General features: G+C 36.3%; 1 protein-coding gene across 2 annotated transcripts in view; it reads right to left on the bottom strand.

Moving 5' to 3' along the window:
- RABGAP1L (RAB GTPase activating protein 1 like) overlaps positions 1-25,172 on the bottom strand; it is a 572,843-nt gene that overhangs the window by 231,780 nt on the left and 315,891 nt on the right. For both annotated transcript variants that reach the window (XM_037507999.2, XM_054693457.1), the window contains exon 15: positions 2,938-3,012. In XM_037507999.2, the coding sequence (XP_037363896.2) occupies positions 2,938-3,012 (75 nt within the window). The remainder of the gene's footprint in view (positions 1-2,937; positions 3,013-25,172) is intronic.

Genomic DNA, 25,172 nt, shown 5'->3' on the forward strand with positions numbered 1-25,172 from the left:
GGAAGCTGAGATAATAATAGATGAATTGTTTAAGCTACACTGCATTCTTCTAACCTGTTTAAACCGTGTAGTCAAAAATATGGGAAAAAAAATTATACTTCACTTTTCTTATTCAAATTGGTTGATGGCTGGATGAGTCAGTTATGTAATATGCTGATTAAGAGAATTATCATGCTTACTACCAATTAAAAATTACAACATACTCTGTTTTCCATTAACACTATGCTGAATATTAGTAAATCTTTCCTTAAGGATTCTAAAGGCATTTTTTCTAAATTTCCAATTATTTTTATAAACTATGGCAACAACTGCACAATTCCAGCATCAGAGTCTGGACTGAATTTCTATCCATCTTGGCAAATACTTGGCTGAATAAGTTTACAACACTGATCTGCCATGTATGCTTAAAATAGCAGAATAAATAATATAGAAAAAATTCTTGGTATTTGAGTTTTCTAGTTATTTGAATAGCTCTTTTTTTAGGGGGGATAGCTGGATATATGTCCAAATAAATATGAACTTACAATTATCTCAACTTTTGTTAAATCTCAGAACAGGTTTCTCAGAGTGACATTTTCCTTAATGAAATTCAATTGCTAAACTACAAACAGAACTATAGCTCTAACATGTTAAACTGTGGTATATTCAAAGATTACTTTGTGGAAAGGGAAGTTTCACCACACATGGCTCCTCATCACAGTGATTATAATGTTTCCTTTTAAAAGAAAGATGCTCTGAACTTGATGAACACATCATATCACTGGCCTATAGGCTCCAGAACTCCTTTTAGTAGGGACCTGACCTTTCTAAATACTAGTTGGTTTTAGTAATGTAGCAAGGGCCCTTGAAAATCTGTGGCCATGAATTGCTTGTTTAAACAGATATGCCAAGAAGATGGGCTGTGGAGCTACCAAAGAAAGAAGGCTAACAAGGAAATCAAGAAAGTCACAAATGATAATGCAATAGAAAAAATCAACTTCAGACTCAAATGAAATCAATAATCACAAGAAAACTACTGCAAATAATTATGATAATTAGAATCAAGTCATCAGAATGAGGCCCAGGAATCTACTACCATTGTTCTTCATTTCCAGAACACAAACCTAAAAGAAATGCTTTGGTTTTAAATTTGCATGACCTCTGTTGGATTTGGCATTATACATTGCTTCTTCCCCACTGAAAAAGCAGAAATTCTTCAAGGATTCTCTTCTTCATCAGCCCTTTAAATATTTGGCACTTCTGGGTTCTATCTTGTTATTCCTATTCCATTTATTCTTCTTAGATGATGTGATTCAGTCTTTTGATTTTAGCTTTCATTTCTCCCTCAATATCTGACTAGTAGCTATATAGTGTCACTCAGATCCCAAACTCAGAGAATTCAAACTCAGAGAATTCAAATCAAAATTCATAAATATTTTTTCTCCATTCCATTTCAATGGATGTATATTTAACTCAGTTCAAAATACTAGAATTCACCTAGTTATCAAAGCTAGAAAACTAAACATGCTACCTTTGACCCTTCCTGTGTCAATCCATTCATTAAACCCTCCTATTTACTTCCTGGTTGCTACTTAATTCTGAGTCTTCCTCTCTGGGTCTTAGACCTACCATTTCCTAGCTGGTCTCTCTACTGCTACTTGTTTCCTTCAATTTCACTCTCTATATGAGAATTATAAGAATACATACTTATATCAACATTTGGCTGTCATTCCCTTGCTTCAAACCAATCAATGGCGCCTCATAAGTCCCCTTTCTTGACATGATTACAAATCTCCGTAACTTGGTATCTGACCACTTTTAAAAACCTCTGCATTATATGCATATAATTCTTATAGCAGATGTATAGAAACTGTAATTTCATATTGCTCCCTTTACATGCTCTATGTCCTTCTGTGTTTCCATACATTTACTTATTTTGTTCCTTTTGTCTAGTAATCTCTATTCTCTCCCTTTCCCCGCTAACCTCCTACCTCATATATTTGTTTTGGCAAAGCAATCACCTCCAGAAAATCTTTTCTGAATGTTCTCACAGAACTAGGTTGAGTAATTTTCCTTTCTGTATCTCACTCTATGTACTGTTTTCACTTAGCATACTGTAAGTTCTTTTAAGAAAACATCATAAAAGTCAACAAAGACATAAAAAGAATAAGTATTTGCCAACATTATTTGTGCTCTATCCCAGATACTGAGACCTTTGAGAACATAAATGATAAATTATTCCCATTAGTAATCCCACTTCCTAGTCCAGTACTGAAAACTGATGCTCAATAATTTCTGTTAAATGAAGGTAACTAACAGGAAAACAAATCACAGAAAAGTTAAAGACTTCCTAGATATATTCCTTCATAATGGCCCTGGTCCTGCATATTTAGACAGTTACATCAACTTCTTTAATTCTAGGGCTTCCCTGGTGGTGCAAGGGGTTAAGCACCGCACTATGAAGCAATCTGCAGCCTCTGCAGCACGAGTTTGAATACCAGCCATCTAGGGAAAAACCCACATGTTGAAGCAGACCTCTCCTGACTTGCCTGTTGCTCCCCTCAGCAGTGTACTTCAGTCAGTCTGCCTGTTCTGTTCCCCACTCTGTCTCTGGTGAATCCTCTCACTCCCGTGCATCTCTGGCTTGTACCCCAGCTCTTGTATGCATAAATAAACAAATCTTTAAAAAAAAAACTTCTTTAATTCTAGAGAGTTTTAGCTAAATATCACCCCATAATAAGCAATTCATTCAATTCTAGCAAGAAAAATTAATTCTACTGAGAAACTGTCCTATTCTTGACATCAGATCTCTTATTTATCATGAAAGGTACATTTTTAAAAAGATATGTCATGTGCAATCTCCATCAGATAAATGGAAAATAAGACAAAACAAAACCAAGTAGAAGGTTAAGTAAACTTGGCAGCATCCTGCCATTTATTATATGGAAAATTACTTACATGCAGCAGCAGTACAGCAGCAAGAAAAGACTGTCCTTGACAGTACCCAATATCTTCATCATAGACGGAATATGCCTAGATAAAAGATGAAGAAAAAGAAATATTGTAAGCATTCAGATTTTAACTTAAGTGTTAGCTCACATCAGGCTTTTTCGCATCCCCAGCTATCCACCACAATTTCAGGAATTCTTCAACTTGAATATGTGCACCATCAACACAATATACCCCAAAGAGGTTGCATGTTTCCCAAAGCAATTGTAGATGTCCCATTATCTTCATCTTCAGAATTTTTGGGGGAAGAAAAGGAAGGTGGGGGCTCAGAGCACCTAACTTAATTTTAAAAGATCTATTTTGGTTTGTGCTCAGGTGAACTATCATAAGAGAAGCAAGAACAAGGGGTAAAAGAGGGAAGGAAGGTTCTACAGTTGAAGCGGGATTTCCGATGTACTATACTGGTAAATTGTATTGCTGTTGAAAGTATAGTGCAGATATCCTAATATAATAAGACAAAAAATTACCATCTATAATCTCCAGCAGTTTTCAATTTATAAAAGGTTGAAGGGTAAAAATGACTTCTCCTATATATACTACAGCAGTAAGCCAGAAACATTTAGCAGTGTCTTGCATTTCTGAAAAATGGCTGAAAGAGCACCTCTTGCCACAGACACACCCAATGTCTTGGGTGTTCTGACTTTTTACCATCTTTAACATCATTCTCACCAGGCCAGCAGCAGATAGCCAAAGAGGCCCACTCACAGGAAATACAACATTCCTTGGGAAGCAGCTGTTCACCTTAGTCTTCAGAAGTAAGGAAGTAAGACTGCATGGTTAATATACACTAACTAGTATGTCAAACTGTTGAGATTATTATTTTTCAAAAAGATACCTTGTATAATCTTTAAGGAACTGTACTCAATTACAGTAGGAAGAGTGTGTTGATCAAAGAGAAAACACAGGAAGTAGCTAACATTTTCTGGAGAAGTCTAAATAGTAAACATTTTAGATTTTGAGGGACACAAGTAGTTTTGCAGATTGGGTGATATAATAGTGTATCAGCACTGGAAGCTTTGGTGGAGGATGAGTGAAGCAAATGCACATGTTGAGGTGTGAATTTGTATTCCTCAAATCATGTTATTTTTGTAAATGAATGGCAAATCAATAAATTTTAATTAAGTAAAAAAATCATTCAGATGCTCCTCCTTTTTTTTTTTTTAATGGCAGTAACATTGGTTTATAACACTGTAGGTAATTCAGAGGCATAAGATCACTCCTACTCAAATGTATGTCAACCATACCACAGGCACCTTTGGTTCTCCACTGTGTACTGTGTTATGCCTCTTTCCCCACTGTCCCCTCCTATACCTCCATTCCACAGTCAGTTTTCTAGAGTTTGTTATTGGTTTGGTTTTATCGAATCCTTCGTTTTCTCTATAGTCCACATAAATGTAAAAGCATCCAGTATTTGTCTTTCCCCTTCTAACTTATTTCATTGAGCATTATCCCCTCCAGCTCCATCCATTTTGTTGCAAATGGCATGAGTTCATCTTCTTTTTTTATAGTTAAGTCATATTCCTTTTTTTTCTAATCCATTCCTCTGTCCTTGGGCACTAAGGTTGTTTCTCTAACTTGGCTATTGTAAATAGGGCTGCAATTAACATAGGAATGCATATATCCTTTTAAATTAGTGCTTTGCATTCTTTGGGTATATACCTAAGAGTGGAATGCCAGGTCCTATGGTAGATCTGTTTTTAACATTTTAAGAAATCTCCATATTGTTTTCCGTTAGGGTTGAACCACTCTACATTCCCACCAACAGTACATTACAGTTCCTTTTTTTCTACATCCTTGCCAGCACTTGTTTTTCTGGTCTTTTTTTACATGGATCATTCTTACAGATACGATGTGATTTTGATTTGCATTTTCCTGATGATAAATCATGATAAGTATTTTGTCCTGCATCTTTTGGCCATCTGTATGTCTTCTTTGAAGAGGTATTTATTTACCTCCTCTGCCCAATTTTTAATTGGGTTATTTGTTTTATTTTTGTTGACTATGAGTTCTTTGTAGATACTGAATACAAAATTTCTTTTTAAAAGGCAAATATTCCAAATGAGATGTTTGAGTTCTGGACATATATTCCACTCCATGTGTCTCCATCTATATTGTGCTGCATTTTAGTGAAATGATTTCTATTTAATGTAGTAATATAACACATTTTGATTTTATGGGTATAAAAGTTGTCTCTTTCCAGGGTAAGGGTTAGCCACAATAATGAGGTGGCCATAGGGAGAATAAGTATGCTATCTCCCATAAACAAAGCTTGTTAGAGTATAGGATCTAGAACATTTTTTACTTTTTTTAAAAAAAAGCAAACTTCATTGAAATGTAGTTTTATTCAATGACATGCATACATTTTAAAAACTTAGTTCCTTTAGTATGTAACTCTATCATTACAAAATATTTCCATCATTTCATAAAATCCCTCATTCTTCCTTGCAGTCAAACAACTCCACCTCAGGAAACCACTTATCTGACTTTTATCACAATATATTATTAGTTTGCATTTAAAAGATATTTCATATAAATTATACCGTTTCATATATACTCTTTCATGTCTGTTTTATTTTACTAGCATAACATATCTGAGATAGCTTCATTCCTTTTAATTGATAGGTAGTATTCTACCGTATGAAATACCACAATTTATCCATTTTCCTGTTGATGAACATTTGTCTTTTTCCAGTTTTTGACTAGTATGAATAAAGCTATTACATATACAGAAGCATGTTTGTGGATATAGGTTTGCATTTCTTGGGTAAATACTTAGGAATGGAGTTTCAAGATTCAAATGGTAAATATATGTCTAACTTTTTAAGAAATTGACAAACTGTTGTTCCAAAGTACTTGTACAATTAATTATTGGACTGACCCCAGCAAAGTCTAAGTGTACTCACTACTTTATTTAACTTTACTTGTCACTACTTGGTATTGCCAATCTTTTTCCTTTTATTCATTTCTGTGGTTTTGACTTGCATTTCCCTGAAGGGTAATGATGTAGAGCACATCATTATGTGCTTATAGGCAACTGATAGATTTGTGACTGTCTCTTCAAGTTCTCTGCCATTTCTTGAATTGGGTAGTTAATTGTTGTCGATCGATAGTTCTTCATACATTCTTCTTATAATTCTTGTAGTATGTGTATTGCCAATATTTTCTCCCAGTCTGTGGCCTGACTTTTCATTTTCTTAATAGTGCCTTTTGAGGTACTATTGTTCTCTTTCAATCTTCTTCTACTGATGATGATATTATCACACTCTCTTCTAATGAGAGAAAAATTAGATCATGGAATCATTACCTAATGAATCTGAAAGTAACTTTTCTTCATTATCACCAGTTTCTAGAACTCTCCCTAATTAAAAAAAAAATTGAAAGATGGCTTAGCATCCCTTTACTTATTTAATTTTCTTTAATTTATAGTTATATTTCTTTTGTACTTTTATTCAGAGCTCATGAAAGTATTTGTATGTTGTATGTGTGTTCACATATGTGTACTAGAGATTGAAAGAAGGACTACAGGGCCTCCCTGGTGGCGCAAGGGTTAAGACACAACCTATGAAGCAATCCGCAGCCACTGCAGCATGAGTTCAATTCCTGACCATCTAGGGAGCAACCCACATGGTACAGCAGACCTCTCCTGACTCGCCCTCTGCTCCCCTCAGCAGTGTACTTCATGAAGGACTACAGATCTGGAGAACAGAGACTGAACAGAGAAGGGAGAAGAAAGGAAAGGGTTCTAATACCATCCCTATTTGAAGCATTCTTGATGGTGCTTGTAACTTCCTCTTGCATGATCAAGGAACTCTTGAATTTGCTTATGAGAGAACATGCTACATGAATAATAAATAAATTCTCTCCAGATTCTACCTTTCCCTGCAAAATACGTCTAGGTTGAGGATTTCTTAAAACTGTGAATCTCCAAAAAGTTAGTCATATTGCCAAATGTTTGATCTATCTTTATATAAACATATTTTAACACTTACTGAGAATTGTGCTATTAATATGCTTGCTTATGTTACAAGAGAAGTCCAGCAGAAAACGTAGGAACATGATACATCAAAACGAAAAGTATGAAGTCACTGACTCTACAGATGAGTCTAATTACAGAGTTAAGGATAAAAGTGAAAATCAGGAATGCATTGATCTTTCTACTTGTTCTATGTTTGGGAGTAAGGTCAGCAGCAAAAGTGACTTTTCAGAGGCAACCTACAAAGCTGATTTTTACTATCCACTAATGGATTCTGATTACAATTTGAAAAATACAGTGTAACAGCAAGTTCTTTCTTTTGGAGTTCTTCCAAACATTGTTTAGCTTTAGTCTCAATCTTCTCTCTATTCAAACATGCCTCTCTTTATTTCATACCTTTCCCCAGCTCTACTTTAATTGCTTTTCTGGCCAGATGCCTGCTTGATTGGACTTATGAAAAACCATCTGGGTAACACTCTGAAACTGGACCAACCTTTCCTCTGGTAACAAAAAAAAAACACCTGGATCTGGAGAAATATATAAAACAACTACCTAAAGGCACTGAAGGGCTAAACAAAAGTAGACATTATTTTGAGGGTTTCAGGGCACATTAGAGAATAAATCTGGAAGAAGGTATGACACTGGGTAAAATTCTCACTCGTTTTAACTTTTGCTGGAAGCAAGGCACAGTACCACACTGCATGACTATAAAACTATAGTCTCATTAATTGAATAGCCAGAGAACAAATTGGGGTGACCATAACAGAAAGTAAGAGCAGAAATTCTGGGGGAAAAAAGTAAAGTAGAGAATCCCCTATTGTAACTACTGTAAAACCACAGTATTTAAGAAAGTAAAATGCTGCTATAAAGATAGACAAATAATGACTAGAACAAAATGAAAAGTTTAGCAACAAAGCCATACTTATACAATCATTTCATTTTAACAAAGTTACAATGGTAATACAATAGGGAAAGTGAAATTTACATATATAGACACACGTTTTTATACACACACACATATATACACATACATACATGCATGCATAAATATGAAAATTAGTAAACACATGTACTCAACTGGATCTCTATATGAGAGAGTAATTAAATTTGATCCCTATCTCAATCCATATGCAAAAAATTTATTCCAGAAGCATCATAATCCTTAAATATAAATTAAAAACATAAAACTACTCAATGAAATTATCTCTGTCTCTTGGTGAAGGTAAAGATTTCTTAGCCAGAACACAGAAGCACTAAGTATTAAAGAACAAACTGATATAGTAGACATCATCAAAATTAAAAAACTGCACTGATACAAAGACACTATTAATAAAATAGGTAAACCACAGACTGGGAAAATAATTGCAAACATCTCTGGAAAAGATGCTGTATCAAAATACATAAACAACTCCTACATGTCAATGTCAAACACCTCAATTTTAAAATGGACAGGAAATCAGAAAAGACATTTCAGAAAGAAAGTCTATGCTTGGCTAATAAAAACATAGCCAAATGTTCAACATCATTTGTCATTAAATTAAAATGAAATTAAGGTACCATGGGAATATTCCCACATAGGCATCTGAAGCTAAAATAAAAAGACTGATAATACCACATGTTAATGTCCTTGGGATTCTCAAACATTGTTGGTAGGAATGTTAATATAGTGAAACTACTTTGTGAAGTGATTGGCTGTAGCCTATAAAATAAATATATACCTACCCTGTGATCCAGCAATTTCATATTTATGTATTTGCCCAAGAGAAATGAATGCAAATGTACATAGGAAAGACAGACAGTTTGAGACATATTCCTAACAGCTCAATTTATCACAGTCCCAAACTGGAAGCAGCTCAGAAATCCTTTATTAGGAGACTGATTAAATAAAAAAAGATATATCTGAACAATGAAACATTTCTCAGCAACACAAACTAATAAAGTTAAAATCAAAACAGAGATTACTTCTGGGTGCAGGGGCAGGGATTAACTTGTATGACCTGTTATGTATCAAACACTGTGCTTAGTGAGGTATATATCAAGATGAAAAGGCATAGTCCATGCACCTCAGTTCAGAGTACTGTAGAAGACTTCAGCATAACAATAAAACGACATATAGTGAGGGAAGTACTGATGGATATGTGGAAGTTCAGAGAAAAAGGGTAGGTAATCAGGTCACAATGCTGGCAGCAGAGTTAAAAAGGCAAGGAAGACATCTCAGACAAGGTAATGTAGCTTTACTCTTAAAGTGGATGTGTTCAGAATTGCAGCAAACTTAGAAATTCTTGCAGGAATGACATAGATTTTTCAGGCATGCTGTAAGGGAAGGGGATGTACAAAGGCATGAGAGAGCTTGACTGATTGATTATATGCTAGACACTGTGCTGAGTGACTTTCCATGTTCTCAATTAATACTCACAAAACCTAGGAGACAAGGAAAGTAAGTTTAGAGAAAATAATTATCTTTGGCAAGGTCACATAGCTAGTAAGAAGTAGAGACAGTATTTCAACTCAAGTATGTGTGAAAATAGAGACTTTACCTTTAAAAACTTTATTATAGCACTATTATAGACAGATTATATGTGTCACCCCAAAGTTCATATATTGAAGCCAAACTCCAATGTGATAGTCTTTGGAAGTGGGGCAATTGGGAGGTGATTAGGCATGAGGTTAAAGCTCTCAGGAATGAGACTGGTGTCTTTATAAAGGGGACCCTAAAGAGTTGTCGTGCCTCTTTCATGGGAGGAAAAAGCAAGGAAAGAGCAAGAATATGGCTACCTGTGAACCAGAAAGTAAGTCCTCACCAGACACAGATGTATTAAAGAACAAACTGATATAGTAGACATCATCAAAATTAAAAAACTGCACTGATACAAAGACACTATTAATAAAATAGGTAAACCACAGACTTCTCAGCCTCCAGAACTGTGAGAAATAAATGTTTTGCTGTTTAACCCACCCAATGGCTGGTATTTTTGTTACAACTGCCTGAACAGACTAAGATTGTCACTTAGACTTACTCTGCAGAATTATTCTTAAGACATTTACATGTTTATGCTCGTGGAAGGTGAGAGGGCCTACTTTCTGATTTGCCTTGGGGTTCAACATAGATGAAGGATGAAACTATGTTATCTTTAAGAGAAATGACAACCTGATCAAAGGTAGCTGAATCTTTTTCAATCCATGACTTCTGGTTTAGGGAAAGAGGACTTCTAATTTCTTTGTGTAATATATTAACATGCTCACAAGAAGCTAAAACTTAGACATGGAAACACTGACATCTGGTAAGGGTTAATCTTGTTGGTGCTAACATTTATATATTTACATATAATGTAAGTGCTTAGTAAAATAAATATGGAAAACACTTGTCTATTTTTTGCTTTGAAAATAATTGTTTACAAAATGACAAGATATAAAAAATGCATATGTAAATAAGTAAGTAAATAAGTAAATAAGTAAATAAGTAAGTAAATAAGTACAGCCTTCTTTCTCCCCCACTCTCACACATAAACCTTCACTAGGTCAGTACAGGATATATGGAATTTCTCTTTTTTCCTAGGAATGGACAACATACATAGACTAGCATGCTTAAAAAGATGAGAGAAGCTCAAATTCACAGGAAGAATGACAAGGAAATCAGAAAATTCTCTAACAAGATAGAGAGGCTGCTATGTAGATATACGAGAAAGTATCAAACTTCTAAAACAGATCTCCATTTAGTTTCTTGGAGATTTATATAAAGTAAGTTCCCGCTGATTAGGCAGCTAAAGTGTTTCATCTCTCACCTATAATGAGCTTCTGCCAACATGAGGTCAAAAAGAACAAACAAACAAATCAGTCTTTGGATTTTTGTTCTTGGCACCAGTAGCCTTTAAATGAGTATGTCAGGGTAAAAAAAAACAAGTATAAATTATGTGGTACAAAATTATCTACAAACTAAAAAGAAATTCATTCTTACACCACCTGGAAGACAAGAAGAGATACCAAGGAAAGACTATTTTCAGGTAATATCACAATAAATGAAATGAGGTCACAGAGTAACACACGGTTATCTAAAAAAATTATAGTAAAAGTTAAAGAAAAGATTACTTTAAATAGCAACTAAGAATATATGTGGCTTTGCAAAGAATCCATCCATATTAATTTATCTGTTAAACAGCCACTAACATTTATTTATTAATAATTGCTACTCATTTTTCAGGTATTTATGTAGATATAATTTTTATACCCCTTTGAGGTAAGTACTATTAATATCCCCATTTTGAGGGGGCGGAGCAACATGGCGGCGAGGAGACACTGCGAGTAAGATCTCCCATTAAAAAAAGTGAATAGGGAGGAAAAGCGGCAGGTCCCAGTGAGAACTGGGACACGGAAGATAAACGGGTGACGCCAGCGAACTGCCCGAAGAAGAAAGTGGCCATAAAAGAGGACCAGAAGGGAGGGAAGCACAGAACCCTGCTCCCCTCCCCCGCCCACAGAGGCGGCACTCTCCCGACCGGCAGAGAGGAGGAAACAACAAACCAAAACGGCCAACAAGAACAAACGACGCAGCAAGCTGGACTGTGAGTGGAAAGGAACTATTGCAGCCACCACACCCCGTGAACGGGAGCTGAGGCGAACCCTGCAGGATCCGCCGCGGCGGTGAGCGAACGGCTCCGGGCGCCATTAGAGAAGAACAAAGACCCCGGGAGACTCACACAGCCCGGGCTGCCGGTAAGCTGGCGCGGGAACGCGGCGCACTCGGCGCGCTTGAAAAGCAAGTGCAGACCTGGATCGCGGCTGCCCAGGTCCCCGCGCCTACGACCTAGGCTTGCGGGGAGACGACCTAGGCTTGCGGGGAGACGCTCGGAGGTCCTCACTGAGGGGAAGGTCCCTCCCTGAGTGAGCAGGAACCAGGCGTCCAGGCACGGGAGCGGTGCAAAAGGCGCCATTCCCGCGCCACTGAACTGGGCTACAGCCCGCATCCTGGAACTGAGGGCTTTGAACTGAGACCCAGGGCACGAAAATTCGGGGCGTGGTTTCTCCACGACGGTGGGGCACAAGGCAGACACAGCACCCCAAAGCTGTTGAGGTGTACCCTACCATTCCCGCTCTGTTCTCTGTCCCACGGGGTGGGGGGAGGCGAAAAACAGCCCCCCAAGGCCAATAGGAGAGATCTCTGGCGCCACCTAGCGACCAGGAAAAAAAAAGTCACTAACACCCTATAAAACAGGACATTTCTTAAGACTGCTTGAAAAGGGCAGAAGGTTTCTGGAGGACCCAGTGGCCAGCCGGGAAGTTATTCCACGCCAGGCCCCTTCCGACCAGCAGTCTGAGCCCACAGAGGGAGCAGGCACCCACGTCCGGGGCAGACCGGGTGCGCAGAAGAGTGTGCCTGAAACCGGAGGCGCAGGGACTGCATCCCGCTTCGCCATTTGAGAACAGGGACATTTCTTCAGTAAAAACTGCCTAAAACCAGCAGAAAGCTCCCCCAGAAGACAGAGATGGCTCCTGGAAGAGCCAGAGGGGAGCGGAGAAGTTCACCCAAGATGTCAGTCAGTCCGAGCAACACAGTGTCCCAACGCATACGACAAATTAGAAAACAGACAGTAGGGAGTAGAAGAACCACACGCAACCTAAAAACTCCTCAGGAAAGAAGCACACCACAAAAAGAAAACCATTCCCCAGATTGCAACGACAGCAACTTGGAAGAACTTCTGAGCCTTCCAGAAAGAGAATTTAAAATTGCCATGATTAAAAAAGTGATAGATCAGAAGAAGGAAATTGAGTCCCTAAAGAGGGAAGTAAGAGAAATGCAGGAGATCAAAGAATTAATGGAGGAACTAAAGAACTCTGGGAAAAGCAATGAAAGCAGAATAGATGAAATGGAAGAACGAATAAGTAATCTTGAAGACACAGAAATAAAAAGAACCAAAACAGAAAAGGAAAGAGAAGTACGAAGGAAAAAGAATGAAGAAAGACTTCGGGAACTATCTGACTCCATGAGGAAAGGAAATATAAGAGTTATAGGAATTCCAGAAGGAGAGGAGAGAGATGTAGGAACAGAGAAAATATTCATAGATATAATTGAAGAGAACTTCCCAAATGAGAAGAAGGAGCTGAAAATTGATATACAAGAAGCAAGAAGAACACCAAACTTCCACGACGAAAGGAAAAACACAGCAAGACACATAATAGTAAAGCTCCCAAGAATCCAGGACAAGGAAAAAATAATGAAGCTGACAAGAGGGAAGAAACAGATAACATTCAAAGGAAAACCAATCAGGCTGACATCAGACTTCTCTGAAGAAACACTACGGGCAAGGAGAGAGTGGAGGGACATAGTCAACAGACTCCAAGAAAACAGATGCCAACCAAGAATACTCTATCCCGCAAAGCTCTCTTTCCTCCATGAAGAAAGAATATGGACCTTCCCAGACAAAGAGAAACTCCGGAATTTCATTGCGACTAAACCCCACTCCAAAAAATACTACAAGGAATCCTAAAGCCAGAACCTCAGAGGGACGAATAACAACGAAAGAAGACCAAAAAAAAAAAAAAAAGTTATTAAAAGAATAAATAAATAAAATCAAAGGAAAGACAAACATAATGGCAAATACAGATGCTAACATATCAATATTAACTCTAAATGTAAATGGACTAAACTCTTCAATAAAAAGACACAGAGTTGCAGCCTGGATTAAGAAACAAAACCCAACCTTTTGCTGTCTCCAGGAAACACATTTAGCTACAAAAGATAAAAATAGGCTCAAAGTCAAAGGATGGAAAACAATCCTACAAGCAAATGGGCCAAAAAAGAAAGCAGGAACAGCTATACTTATATCAGATAAAACAGACTTCAAACTCAAAAAAATAAAAAGAGACCCCAGTGGTCACTACATTATGATTAAGGGGACAATACTTCAAGAAGAAATAACACTCATTAACATATACTCACCAAACGAAAGAGCACCAAAATATATCAGACAACTGTTGTCCTCTCTGAAAACAGACATCAGAGAAAACACATATGTAGTGGGAGACTTCAACACACCACTATCAACAATGGATAGATCAACAAGACAAAAAATAAGTAAAGAAACTAAAGCTCTAAATAAGGACCTAGAGCATTTGGGCTTAACAGATATCTATAGAACACTAAACCCAAAAAAAACGGAGTACACATTTTTCTCAAGCGCACACGGATCATTCTCCAGGATCGATCACATACTGGGGCACAAGACAAACATCAACAGATACACCAAGATTGAAATCATACCAACCATCTTTTCTGACCACGAAGGCATCAAACTAGAAATAAATCATAAAAAGAAGGCAAGGAACTATCCTACCTCATGGAGATTAAAAGCCACACTACTGGAAGACCACTGGACTAACGAGGAGATCAAAGAAGAAATTAAAAAATTCTTTGAATTGAATGACAAGGAGGACACCAATATCCTAAATGTATGGGATGCAGCAAAAGCAGTAATAAGAGGAAAATAGATAGCAATAGAAGCTCACATCAAAAAACAAGAAAGAACTCAAAGAAACAACCTACTCTCGAAGCTCAAAGATCTAGAAAAAGAACAACAAAAAAACCCCAGAACCAGTAGAAGAAAAGAAATAATAAAAACCAAAGCAGAAATAAATGAAATTGAAACTAAAAAAACAATCCAAAAGATCAATGAAACCAAGAGCTGGTTCTTTGAAAAAATCAATAAAATAGACAAACCCCTAGCCAGGCTCACAAAGGAAAAAAGGGAGAAAGCACAAATACACAGAATCATAAATGAAAGAGGAGAAATCACAACGGACACAGCAGAAATCAAAAGAATAATCAGTAACTACTATGAACAGTTATATGGAAACAAGTTAAACAATCTAGAGGAGATGGACAAATTCCTACAACTCTACAATCACCCAACGCTAGATAAAGAAGAAATAGAACACCTAAACAGACCAATTACAAGCAGCGAAATTGAAATGGTAATTAAAAACCTCCCCAAAAACAAAAGCCCAGGACCTGATGGATTTACAAATGAATTCTACCAAACATTCAGAGACGAATTAGTGCCTATCCTTCACAAACTCTTCCAAAAAATTGAGAAGGAAGGGACAATACCAAACACGTTCTATGAAGCCAATATTACACTAATACCAAAACCGAATAAGGACAACACAAAAAAGGAAAACTATAGGCCAATCTCCCTAATGAACACTGATGCAAAAATCCTCAATAAAATTTTAGCTATCAGAATCCAACAATGTATCCATAAGATAATTCACCACGACCAAGTTGGATTCATTCCAGGGGCACAAGGATGGTTTAACATCCGAAAATCAATCAACGTTATCCAACACATCAACAAAAAGAAATATAAAAACCATATGATAATATCAATAGATGCTGAGAAAGCTTTTGACAAAGTGCAACACCCATTCATGATAAAAGCCCTTGAAATTCTTGGGATACAAGGAACATACCTCAACATCATACAGGCCATCTATGACAAGCCAACAGCCAGTATCATTCTCAATGGTGAAAAGCTGAAAGCAATTCCATTAAGATCTGGAACAAGACAAGGATGTCCACTCTCACCTCTGCTTTTCAATATAATACTGGAAGTCCTAGCCAGAGCAATAAGACAAGAGAAAGACATCCAAGGAATCCAAATAGGAAAAGAAGAAGTCAAACTATCACTATTTGCAGATGATATGATAATATACATAGAGAACCCCAAAATCTCCACAGAAAAACTAATTCAACTCATCAATCAATTCAGTAAAGTGGCAGGATACAAAATCAACACGCAAAAGTCAGTAGCCTTCCTATACACAAACAATAAATCTGAAGAAGAAGAAATCAAAAAAACCACCCCTTTTATTATCGAAACAAAAAAAATCAAATATTTGGGAATAAATCTAACAAAAGAGGTAAAGGACCTATACAAAGAAAACTATAAAACACTGTTAAAAGAAATAGAAGAAGACACAAAGAAATGGAAAGACATCCCCTGCTCATGGATTGGAAGAATAAACATTATTAAAATGGCCATCCTACCAAAAGCAATATACAGATTCAATGCTATTCCAATCAAAATCTCAATGGCATTCTTCAAAGAAATAGAACAATTATTGATGAAATTCATATGGAATCACCAAAAACCCCGAATAGCCAAAGCTCTACTGAAAAAAAAAGAAGGAAATGGAGGCATCACACTCCCAGACTTCAAACTATACTACAAAGCCATAATCATCAAAACTGCATGGTATTGGAACAAGAACAGACATACAGACCAATGGAATCGAATAGAAAATCCAGAAATAAACCCACAGATTTATGGTCAACTAATCTTTGACAAAGGAGCGAAGACTATGCATTGGAGCAAAGAAAGTTTGTTCAATAAATGGTGCTGGGAAAACTGGGTCGCTACATGCAAAAGAATGAAGCTTGACCACTACCTCACACCATACACAAAAATCAACTCAAAATGGATTAAAGAACTAGACATAAGACCTGAAACCATAAAATACATAGAAGGAAATATAGGCGAAACACTACGGGATTTGCACATCAAAGACATCTTTACAGACACATCACCCAAAGCAGTGATAGTGAAGAGAAAGATAAACAGCTGGGACTACATCAAATTAAAGAGCTTCTGCACAGCAAAAGAGACAATAACAAAAACAAAGAGAAACCCCACCAACTGGGAGAACATTTTTGCACCCAACACTAATGATAAAGGACTGATCACAAAAATCTGCAAAGAGCTGATGAGACTCAGCAACAACAAAGAAAATAATCCAGTCAAAAAATGGGCAGAAGAGCTAAAAAGAAACTTCTCTGAAGAGGAAATGCAAATGGCCAACAGACATATGAAAAAATGTTCAACATCACTTGTAATCAGGGAAATGCAAATCAAAACTACCATGAGATACCATCTCACACCAGTGAGAATGGCACATATTAAAAAAACTAGCAACAACAAATGTTGGCGAGGATGTGGAGAAAAAGGAACTCTTGTGCACTGTTGGTGGGAGTGCAAACTGGTCCAACCACTATGGAGAGCTGTGTGGAGATTTCTGGACCTACTAAACATAGAGCTTCCATATGATCCAGCAATTCCACTCCTAGGTATTTACCCAAAGGACACAGAAACATCAATTCCAAAGAGCACCTGCTCTCCTATGTTTATAGCAGCACTGTTTACAATAGCTAAGCTTTGGAAACAACCCAAATGCCCAAAAATAGATGACTGGATCAAGAAGATGTGGTACATATATACCATGGAATATTACTCAGCATTCAAAAAAGATAAACACATGCAATTTGCAGCAACATGGATGGCACTGGAAGGGATCATGCTCAGCGAAATAAGCCAAAAAGAAAAAGAAAAATACCGGATGGTCTCACTCATAGCAGGAATCTAGAAAACTTAAATAAGGGACCAGGAAAATGAATATAAGAAAGTGAAAATCAAAATCAACAAAAAACTATGAACCAGAGACACTTTTTGGGGGGTGGGGGCGGGAGGGGAAGGATTGGGGTCAGAATGGGGCGTTTGCAATTGTATGGGGGAATATAAAAATAAAATTTAATATTTAAAAAAAAAAAAATCCCCATTTTACAGAAGAAAAAACCAAGGCAGAGATTTTAAATATATTGTTCAAGGACACCTCATTAGTAAGCAATAGAGTAGAATTCAACTGTGAAGCCCAGCTCCAGAGTTCAATATCTTAGCTATTGTCACTATATGATCTCTGGATATTAAAAGTTGTTGAGATATATGGCAGAGTTCAGGTAAACAACCATAAGACCTGATGAAAAAGATAATTTTCTTTTTGTTACATATTCAATAAGTGGGCCTCCCCTGGTGGTACAGCGGTTGAGCACTGGGCTGAGAAGCTGCCCGCAACCTCCGCAACACTGGTTCAATCCCAGCAGCCTTTGAGGGTCCCACATGGTGCGACAGACCTCTCCTGTCTCACCCACTGCTCCCCTCAGCAGTGTTTTTTGTCAGTCTGCCTGTTCTGTTCCCCACTTTGGCTCTGGTGAATTCTCTCACCTTCCTGCGCTTATGATTGTACCCAGTGCTTGTATAAATAAATAAATCTTAAAAAAAAAAGAAAAAAAAAAGAAACTTGATGGCAAAAAAAAAAAATTTCAATAAATGCTCATAAACTAATCAGAAAGACAGCTTTGGTAAATGGATGTACAGGAAAGAAAATCACAAAATTTAACAGAGCAGTTAATGGGGAAAACTAAATCTAAAAGGGCTACCTCTTAAATTCAAAAATACTGGTAATATTATATTTCCTAAGTTATAAATAAAAGGATGCAATCTATAAATATTATTTATTTTAAAACTCATAAATACAAATTATGTTTACTCATTTGAATATCTATGTCATTATTTAAAAATTTTAATTGAAATAATTAAAAAAATATTATTAATCTTCTATTGATAGCTTGTGCCATTTATGGAATATAAATACATAAAAGGTACAAATCAAGGTTTCAATAAGATTAATATAATGATTTAAAAATAGTGAGTTATGCAATGAAAACTATTCTTCTTGTAGGAAACTATACGTATGTACAGTGGCCTCTGGTTACTTACAGTAGTTATATTCCATAAAACTACTGTGAACACTGAATTCAGTAGGTATTGAATCACTGCCCTGAGAGGTTATAGGGGGTTAAGCTTGTGAGCCTGTGGTGACATTTTCACCAACCAGTCAATATATGACCTTGTTTTATGTGTATTTCTATTTAAAGATAACTTAAACATTTATGGTTAATTAATTAATATTTAAATCATGGTCAACAACCAACTCACGTCTGAACAAAGTTTATTTAACACATATATATTCTCTGTAAGGCAAATCATAGTTTTCTTAGGCTTAGTTGCATTAGACAGCACTTCATGTGCCTCTTGGGGGCTATTTTAAACTGCAATCACAAACAGCACAAATATATACCACTAAATATACTGTAAATAGAACACTTGTTTATAGTATGAGTGTAGAAACAAAAGGTAGAGGACGACTTGATTTCATTTTGCATTTGTAACTCAAATTTTCCCATATTAAAGATTACATCAGTGAATGACCACAAAGCCATTAAGGGTATTAATTTTAAGGTTACAAAAAAATTTAGTGAGTAAGCATATTTACAAATATGGAATCTATGAATAGTAAGAAACAACTGTGTAGATCCGTTTCTTGATATGTACCTTCACATATACACATATATATATATACACACATATCCATATCCTGAATTAAGTTAAAATCATTTATTTCTGAAGTAGTTCACAAAAAGAAAATCAATACAAAGTGTTTTTAATTAATAAAACCAAAATTGTTATTGATTAGAATAATGAATTATTAGTTTTAGGAAGGACCACAAATGTCAGAAAAAGCAAGTAATGAAAAATTAATGTAAATGTATTCCAGACCACAATTTTAAGTTTTAAAATTTGGCTATAAGTCAATATTTTTATTAAAAGCTTTCTGTACCCAATATTCCTCATCATAGTCCTTTTCCCCTAAGTCTTTAGAATCATTATCAATGACTTTTTCTTATTTCTTTAGTACTCAGTACAAATAGTCCACAGTGATAGAGTTCATTTTCTGAAAGCTCATTTATTAGTATATTCTTTGAATCTTAGTGCTTTCCCATAAAAAAATATGATTGTGAAGTTCTCAGATAGGCCCAGATCACAAAATTAACTCCTAACTATATAGGGTCCAGGATGCTAACTTGTTAACAGTAAAGTACATTATTTGCTAAAAAAGATTTAAGGTTTTTTAATAGTGGATCTGAATACCAAACATTTCAAGTTCTGGTGCTGCCATTATAGAATTATTTAACTTCCATAAATTTCAATCGCTGTGACAAAGATCTATTGAGACTGCTATGTGAAAGACTGGTCTAAGGAGTAAAACAAAACAGAACAAAAAAGGACCAAAAAAACTAGGTTGTGCTCATAAAGTTTATTTTCTAATGGAAAAAGACAATGACTACACTAAATAAATAAATAATATGTTTGAAGGTATAAGTATAGCGACAAAATGTCAAGTGTGGGATGGGACTATGGAGTGCTGGGTTATGAGGAGATTGTAATTTCAAGTAGGGTGGGTAGGCCAAGTCAAAGGGATAAAGGAACATTTGAGTAAGGAACTGAAATGAAATAGCAAGTCTTGTAGATCTCTGGGAGAAAAGTATTCCTAAAAGAGGAATAGCTGGTAGGATTGCTCAGTAAATCATACTTCAGAATCTGGCATGTATGGTTGGGGTAGAATGTATGATGGAGAGAACAGTAATGCTTGAAGTTTATAATCTTGTAAACCACTATAAATACTTTGGTTCTTATGATAAATGAAATTGAAAACAGAAGAACCAAGAAGACGATGGTAGTTTAGACCAAGGTGGTTGCAATGGAGGTGGTAAGAAATGCTCCGATTTGGGATATATTTTGAAGGTAGAATCAATAAGATTTCTTAATGGTCTGGATATGTGTGTTGTGAAAGGCAGCTATACACAGCCTGTTGACCTTTGCACTGTGGCAGAATGTGCTGCAGGCCTGGAACTTTCTTTGAATGAAGATAAGGAGTTCAAACAGGCTGTGCCGATGTTATTGCCAACTTTTTCTGTTCCAGGCTTGATGCATACTTCTTTGTTCTGTTTAAAGTGCACGTCATATGGTACCTGGTCAACACCACTGTTATCTATGTGCTTGCTGAGGAGGAAACAGGGTCCTTCATGAGCAGCACAAGACAGGTGACATGCAGACACCATCTCCCTGCTCAATAACTGCAAGGAGAAATAACTGGCTATAGGCATCAGGCACTGACTATTGGCTCTATCTCTTCTGTATGAGAGTAAAGCCTTTCCATCCATGTCCTTTTGAGTCACATGTTTCCTAGTTATTCCAGTGTCTCCAAACCATGTGGTGTGGTGACATTCTGAACTGCTGCTTTTGGTGGTTAGTAACAGCTGCCACTTTCTCAATATGTGGTGTAAGAGAAGTAAAATAGGGTCAAGGATGAGTCATAGTTTCTAGCCTGAGAACTGGAAGAATGGACTTACTATTAAGTGAGAAAGACTTTGATATTACTTTATGATTTGGAATACAATTGTTTTCTGACCAGACCATTTTCAGTGCAGTGACGCAATGATACAGTGAAAGCCTGACTGAAATGAGTTTAGAAAATAGTTAAAGGACAGGAATTGGTTATGGCAAGTATAGGCACATTTTTGAGAACTTTTATGATAGAGAAAAATGGATATCTTTATAACACAAAGGCAAAAATAGTAGGGACTATATAAGCTTATGTGAGGATTAACACAAAGCCTAGCACATAATAAAGTGCTGAATAAATGGTAGCAGAGTGTTGATATCAAGGGGGATTATTGTGTCCTTCTTTCAAATATCACACTTGATCCATCACCACGATGAATTATATAGCTGTCTGGATGGGATCTTACTACTAAAGTTCTAATGGATTCTTGGTTCATTAACTTCTTGAGACTAGTCTGTTTTCTATACATTGCAATAAAAAAAAAGCACACACCAATTTGTTTTGAGACATAAGTTGTACTTTTTTTTAACTCATTGAAGATGAAAATTTCAATGTGAGTCTAAGACATGATTACAAACTTACAAGTAAAATTCATAAAGGATAGAAAATATAAATAAAATTAATCTTTAAAAAGTGATTAAGCTTCCCATTTCCTTCCTGAAGCCATCAGACAAAGCAAGACAGATGTGACACAAAAGGGAGTGTGGCATGGAGTATCAGGCCCTAATGAGACCTACACATGGGCAGGTGAGTGGTCAAGAATGGACAGTCAATGCTCAACAGGATTAGGAGGAGTACTGATCTAAATTACCATGATCTACCTGGCCTTCCATTCTTCTGAATATTCTTGCTTGTTAGAAAACAACCTGAAGTATTGGAGGTAATGTGGCATGTTGGCAAATAACTTTCAAATGGTACAGAAACACAAAAATTTGTACTTGCAACTTTCCTGTAAGTTTAATATTGTTTAAATATATATACATATTTATACACACACATACACACACGGGGACAAGATGAGCACCAAAACAAATAATGAAAACAGGAAAATAAAATTCATCGACTAAAGTGATAATGCAAGAGTCCATATGGGCATGATCATAATAATGGCCTTAGAAACTCCTTCCTTTTTCCCAATACACTCTTCACTAATAAGCCTGTTGTTACACCCTAAGCCTGAGTCCTGTCTTGCAGCTGTAATCATATGGGTGAGGACCACAAACTGACATCTCCCAAGCTTTGCATAGCTTCAGTCCTCTCAGTTTCTTGCCCATGTTCTCTTACATGCATTTCCACTACTAATACATTTATTATACATTCAATCCTATCTAGATGGCAGGCTTCTGGGAGGACCTGAACTAAAACAGCCTCATCAAGTCGAGTCCACAGAGTAATACTGACACTGTGTGGTTAGTATTGCATTCAGTTCTCTGACACAAAGGAAAATACATGGTCAGAGATAGCCTCTTTCCTCAAATATTGAACACATTGCAGTAAAGATTTAAATGAAGTTAATCAAGATAATGCTCAAAACATAATCTATAATAATAATCTAAATGTTACAGAGTTTTTTTAATCTGTAAATCACCATGACTAGAAATGGGCAGGACATGCTTCACAAGGAAGGTGGGCAAATAACATTTGGACAGATGGTAAAGAGGAGGTGTACAATTCAGATTCACACCCTTCTAGGTCTTGAAAAGATGCAGGAAGAGGTCTGATTAAGGTGGCATTATAAAGATATTGTTATAAATTTATAAAGATATTGCCAATTGCATCACAAATAGTAAGGAGGAAATAAGTCTCCATAATTCTACAATTTATCCACTCAGGAATAACTGAGTTTATTTTTAAGAAATTTAAAGCATATGAGTATACTACAGAAATAGATCTCTATTTTGGAAAAAAATCATAAATTCAGGAATTACTGAGAGTAGTATTTTATTAGTAGATTCCTTGTGTTTTATCTTTGCAGGTTAGCTTTGTCTTTCCCTTTTTTCTCTATTTTCCAAAGACACCTTACCTTTCTTCTCTCCCTCAAGAAGTGACACTGTTTTCTAAAAAGAATGACTGTAATCTAACACTTAGGAAACACATTAACCCCTGTATTCTGATTTTACACACCTGTATCATCCTCATAATCCCAATTCTTGTCTTCTTTATTCTACTAATGCTGTGATGGCATCGATTAGCCTTTCAATTCAAAGACTAGACTTCACAGAAACTACAGAGCTATTTCAAGAAAAGCTCTTATGGACCAAGCACATAAAAATATTTTTGAAATTTCTTCAGATACTCTCCAGAGCATTACAAACCACTCATTCTCTTTCTAGGACTCTAGCTTCACAAATCTGACCTTTTCGTTGTTACAGCTTCAGGAGAAAAATCTGTAATATGTAAAATAACATTGTATCATCTCAGTTGAAATCTGACCTATAGAAATTCTAAGCTTTTACTATGAATATTAAAGAGAATCAAAAAATAAAGCTCCCAAATAATATCTGATGTTAGTGATTTAACAAATATGAAATAGGTTTTTGCAATAATGTAAGCAAACGGTAAACAGACAATTACCCTCCCCACCTGGCAAGCACCAAGTGAAGCTTTTCAACTTTAGGTTGCTAAGTTTTCTTCATGTGTACAGGTATATGTATGAGCATGGATTTACAATTCAAAATGTCTATAAACATAACTATGCTTGGCAATGACGCAGATTTAGACAACTCGTGGAAAAGGTAAAGTGAGTGATTTAAATGAGGGGGGAAAGTTAAATAAATCTCTTACTCAGAGAGATTTATTAAGATTTATAGTATGCTAATCTGTTTATCTCTTTCATCCTCTGTAAACAAGAGGATCAGTGAAAATTTTCCATTCCAGAAAATCTAAAACTATTTTTTTTTTAAATAGAGGCATGTTTTATTTATTTATTTATTTGTTTGTTTGTTTGTTTATACATGCACTGGGTACAGTCAGAAGCGCAGGAGGGTGAGAGAATTCACCAGAGCCAGAGCAGGGAGCAGAGCAGGCAGAAGGACCGAAGTACACTGCTGAGGGGAGCAGCGGGCGGCAGAAGAGGTCTGCGCGCCATGCGGGACCCTCCTCCGGTGGCCGGGGAGCAGCCGGGGATCGAACCGGCGCGGCAGAGGCCGCGGGCAGCTTCGCAACCCAGCGCTCAACCGCTGAGCCACCAGGGAAGCCCAGAAAATCTAAACCTATTAACCAGCAATTTCTCTACTGAAAAGTTTGAGGGGAACATTGTAACAATTTGATCTCTCATGTTTCCTTTGAGAGCTAAATTATAGCTGATAAAAGGGAAAATTTTGGAGAAAGTTGCTTGCAAGAACATTAAGAACAAATAAGGAGGGATTTCATTAATCTCATAATGTCAGGAACAGAAATATTAAAATATAGGATTCACTGGAAAGGAAGGTCTCCACCAAATAATTCAGGTTTTTCACTTGAGATCCTCATGTGCTTAGTCAGAAAGAGAATGGTCAAAACTGAGTCAAAGGGATCCTCCACATGCCATCTTCATGTCAGAGGAACACTGAATCTGCTGTGGAGAAAAATAACATCATCCAAGCCTTTAAAATTTCTCATTTACAATATTCAGAATTCTATTAGAAGTGATCAAGCATGAAAAAGAATATAGCAAATAAATAAAAAGCAAGACCATAAATCATAGGAATATATATTAATAGAGCAGATATATTAGATTTTATCAGACTTGTACTTTAAAATAACAGCAATCAATCTGTTCAAGAAAACAGAAAAAAAAAAAAACTCCGCCAAGAAACTGGTATCTATTTTTAAAAAAGAATCAAATGGAAAGCTGAAAGCTGAAAAATAAAACCAAAACACAAAATTCAACAGATTGAAGAGAGGATAAGCAAAAAATATCCAGATGGAGATACATAAGAGGATTAAACTATATAAAACAGGGTATCAGACATAAGGTCAGAGTGAAATATGAGTACTTAGAGGTCTAGAGTAAAGGGGAGAAGTTAGCTGAATATTTTTCAAAAGTGACAAGTTGTATCAAGTCACATATTCAACAAACTCCAAGCAGTATAAATAGGCACACCATAGAAAAGCTGTTGAAAAATGAAAGAAATTAAAAACTTAAAATCAGAGAAAAAAG

The sequence above is a fragment of the Talpa occidentalis genome, unplaced genomic scaffold, assembly GCF_014898055.3.
Source record: "Talpa occidentalis isolate TD23 unplaced genomic scaffold, MPIMG_talOcc4v2.1 talOcc4.12, whole genome shotgun sequence".
NCBI lineage: Eukaryota > Metazoa > Chordata > Mammalia > Eulipotyphla > Talpidae > Talpa > Talpa occidentalis.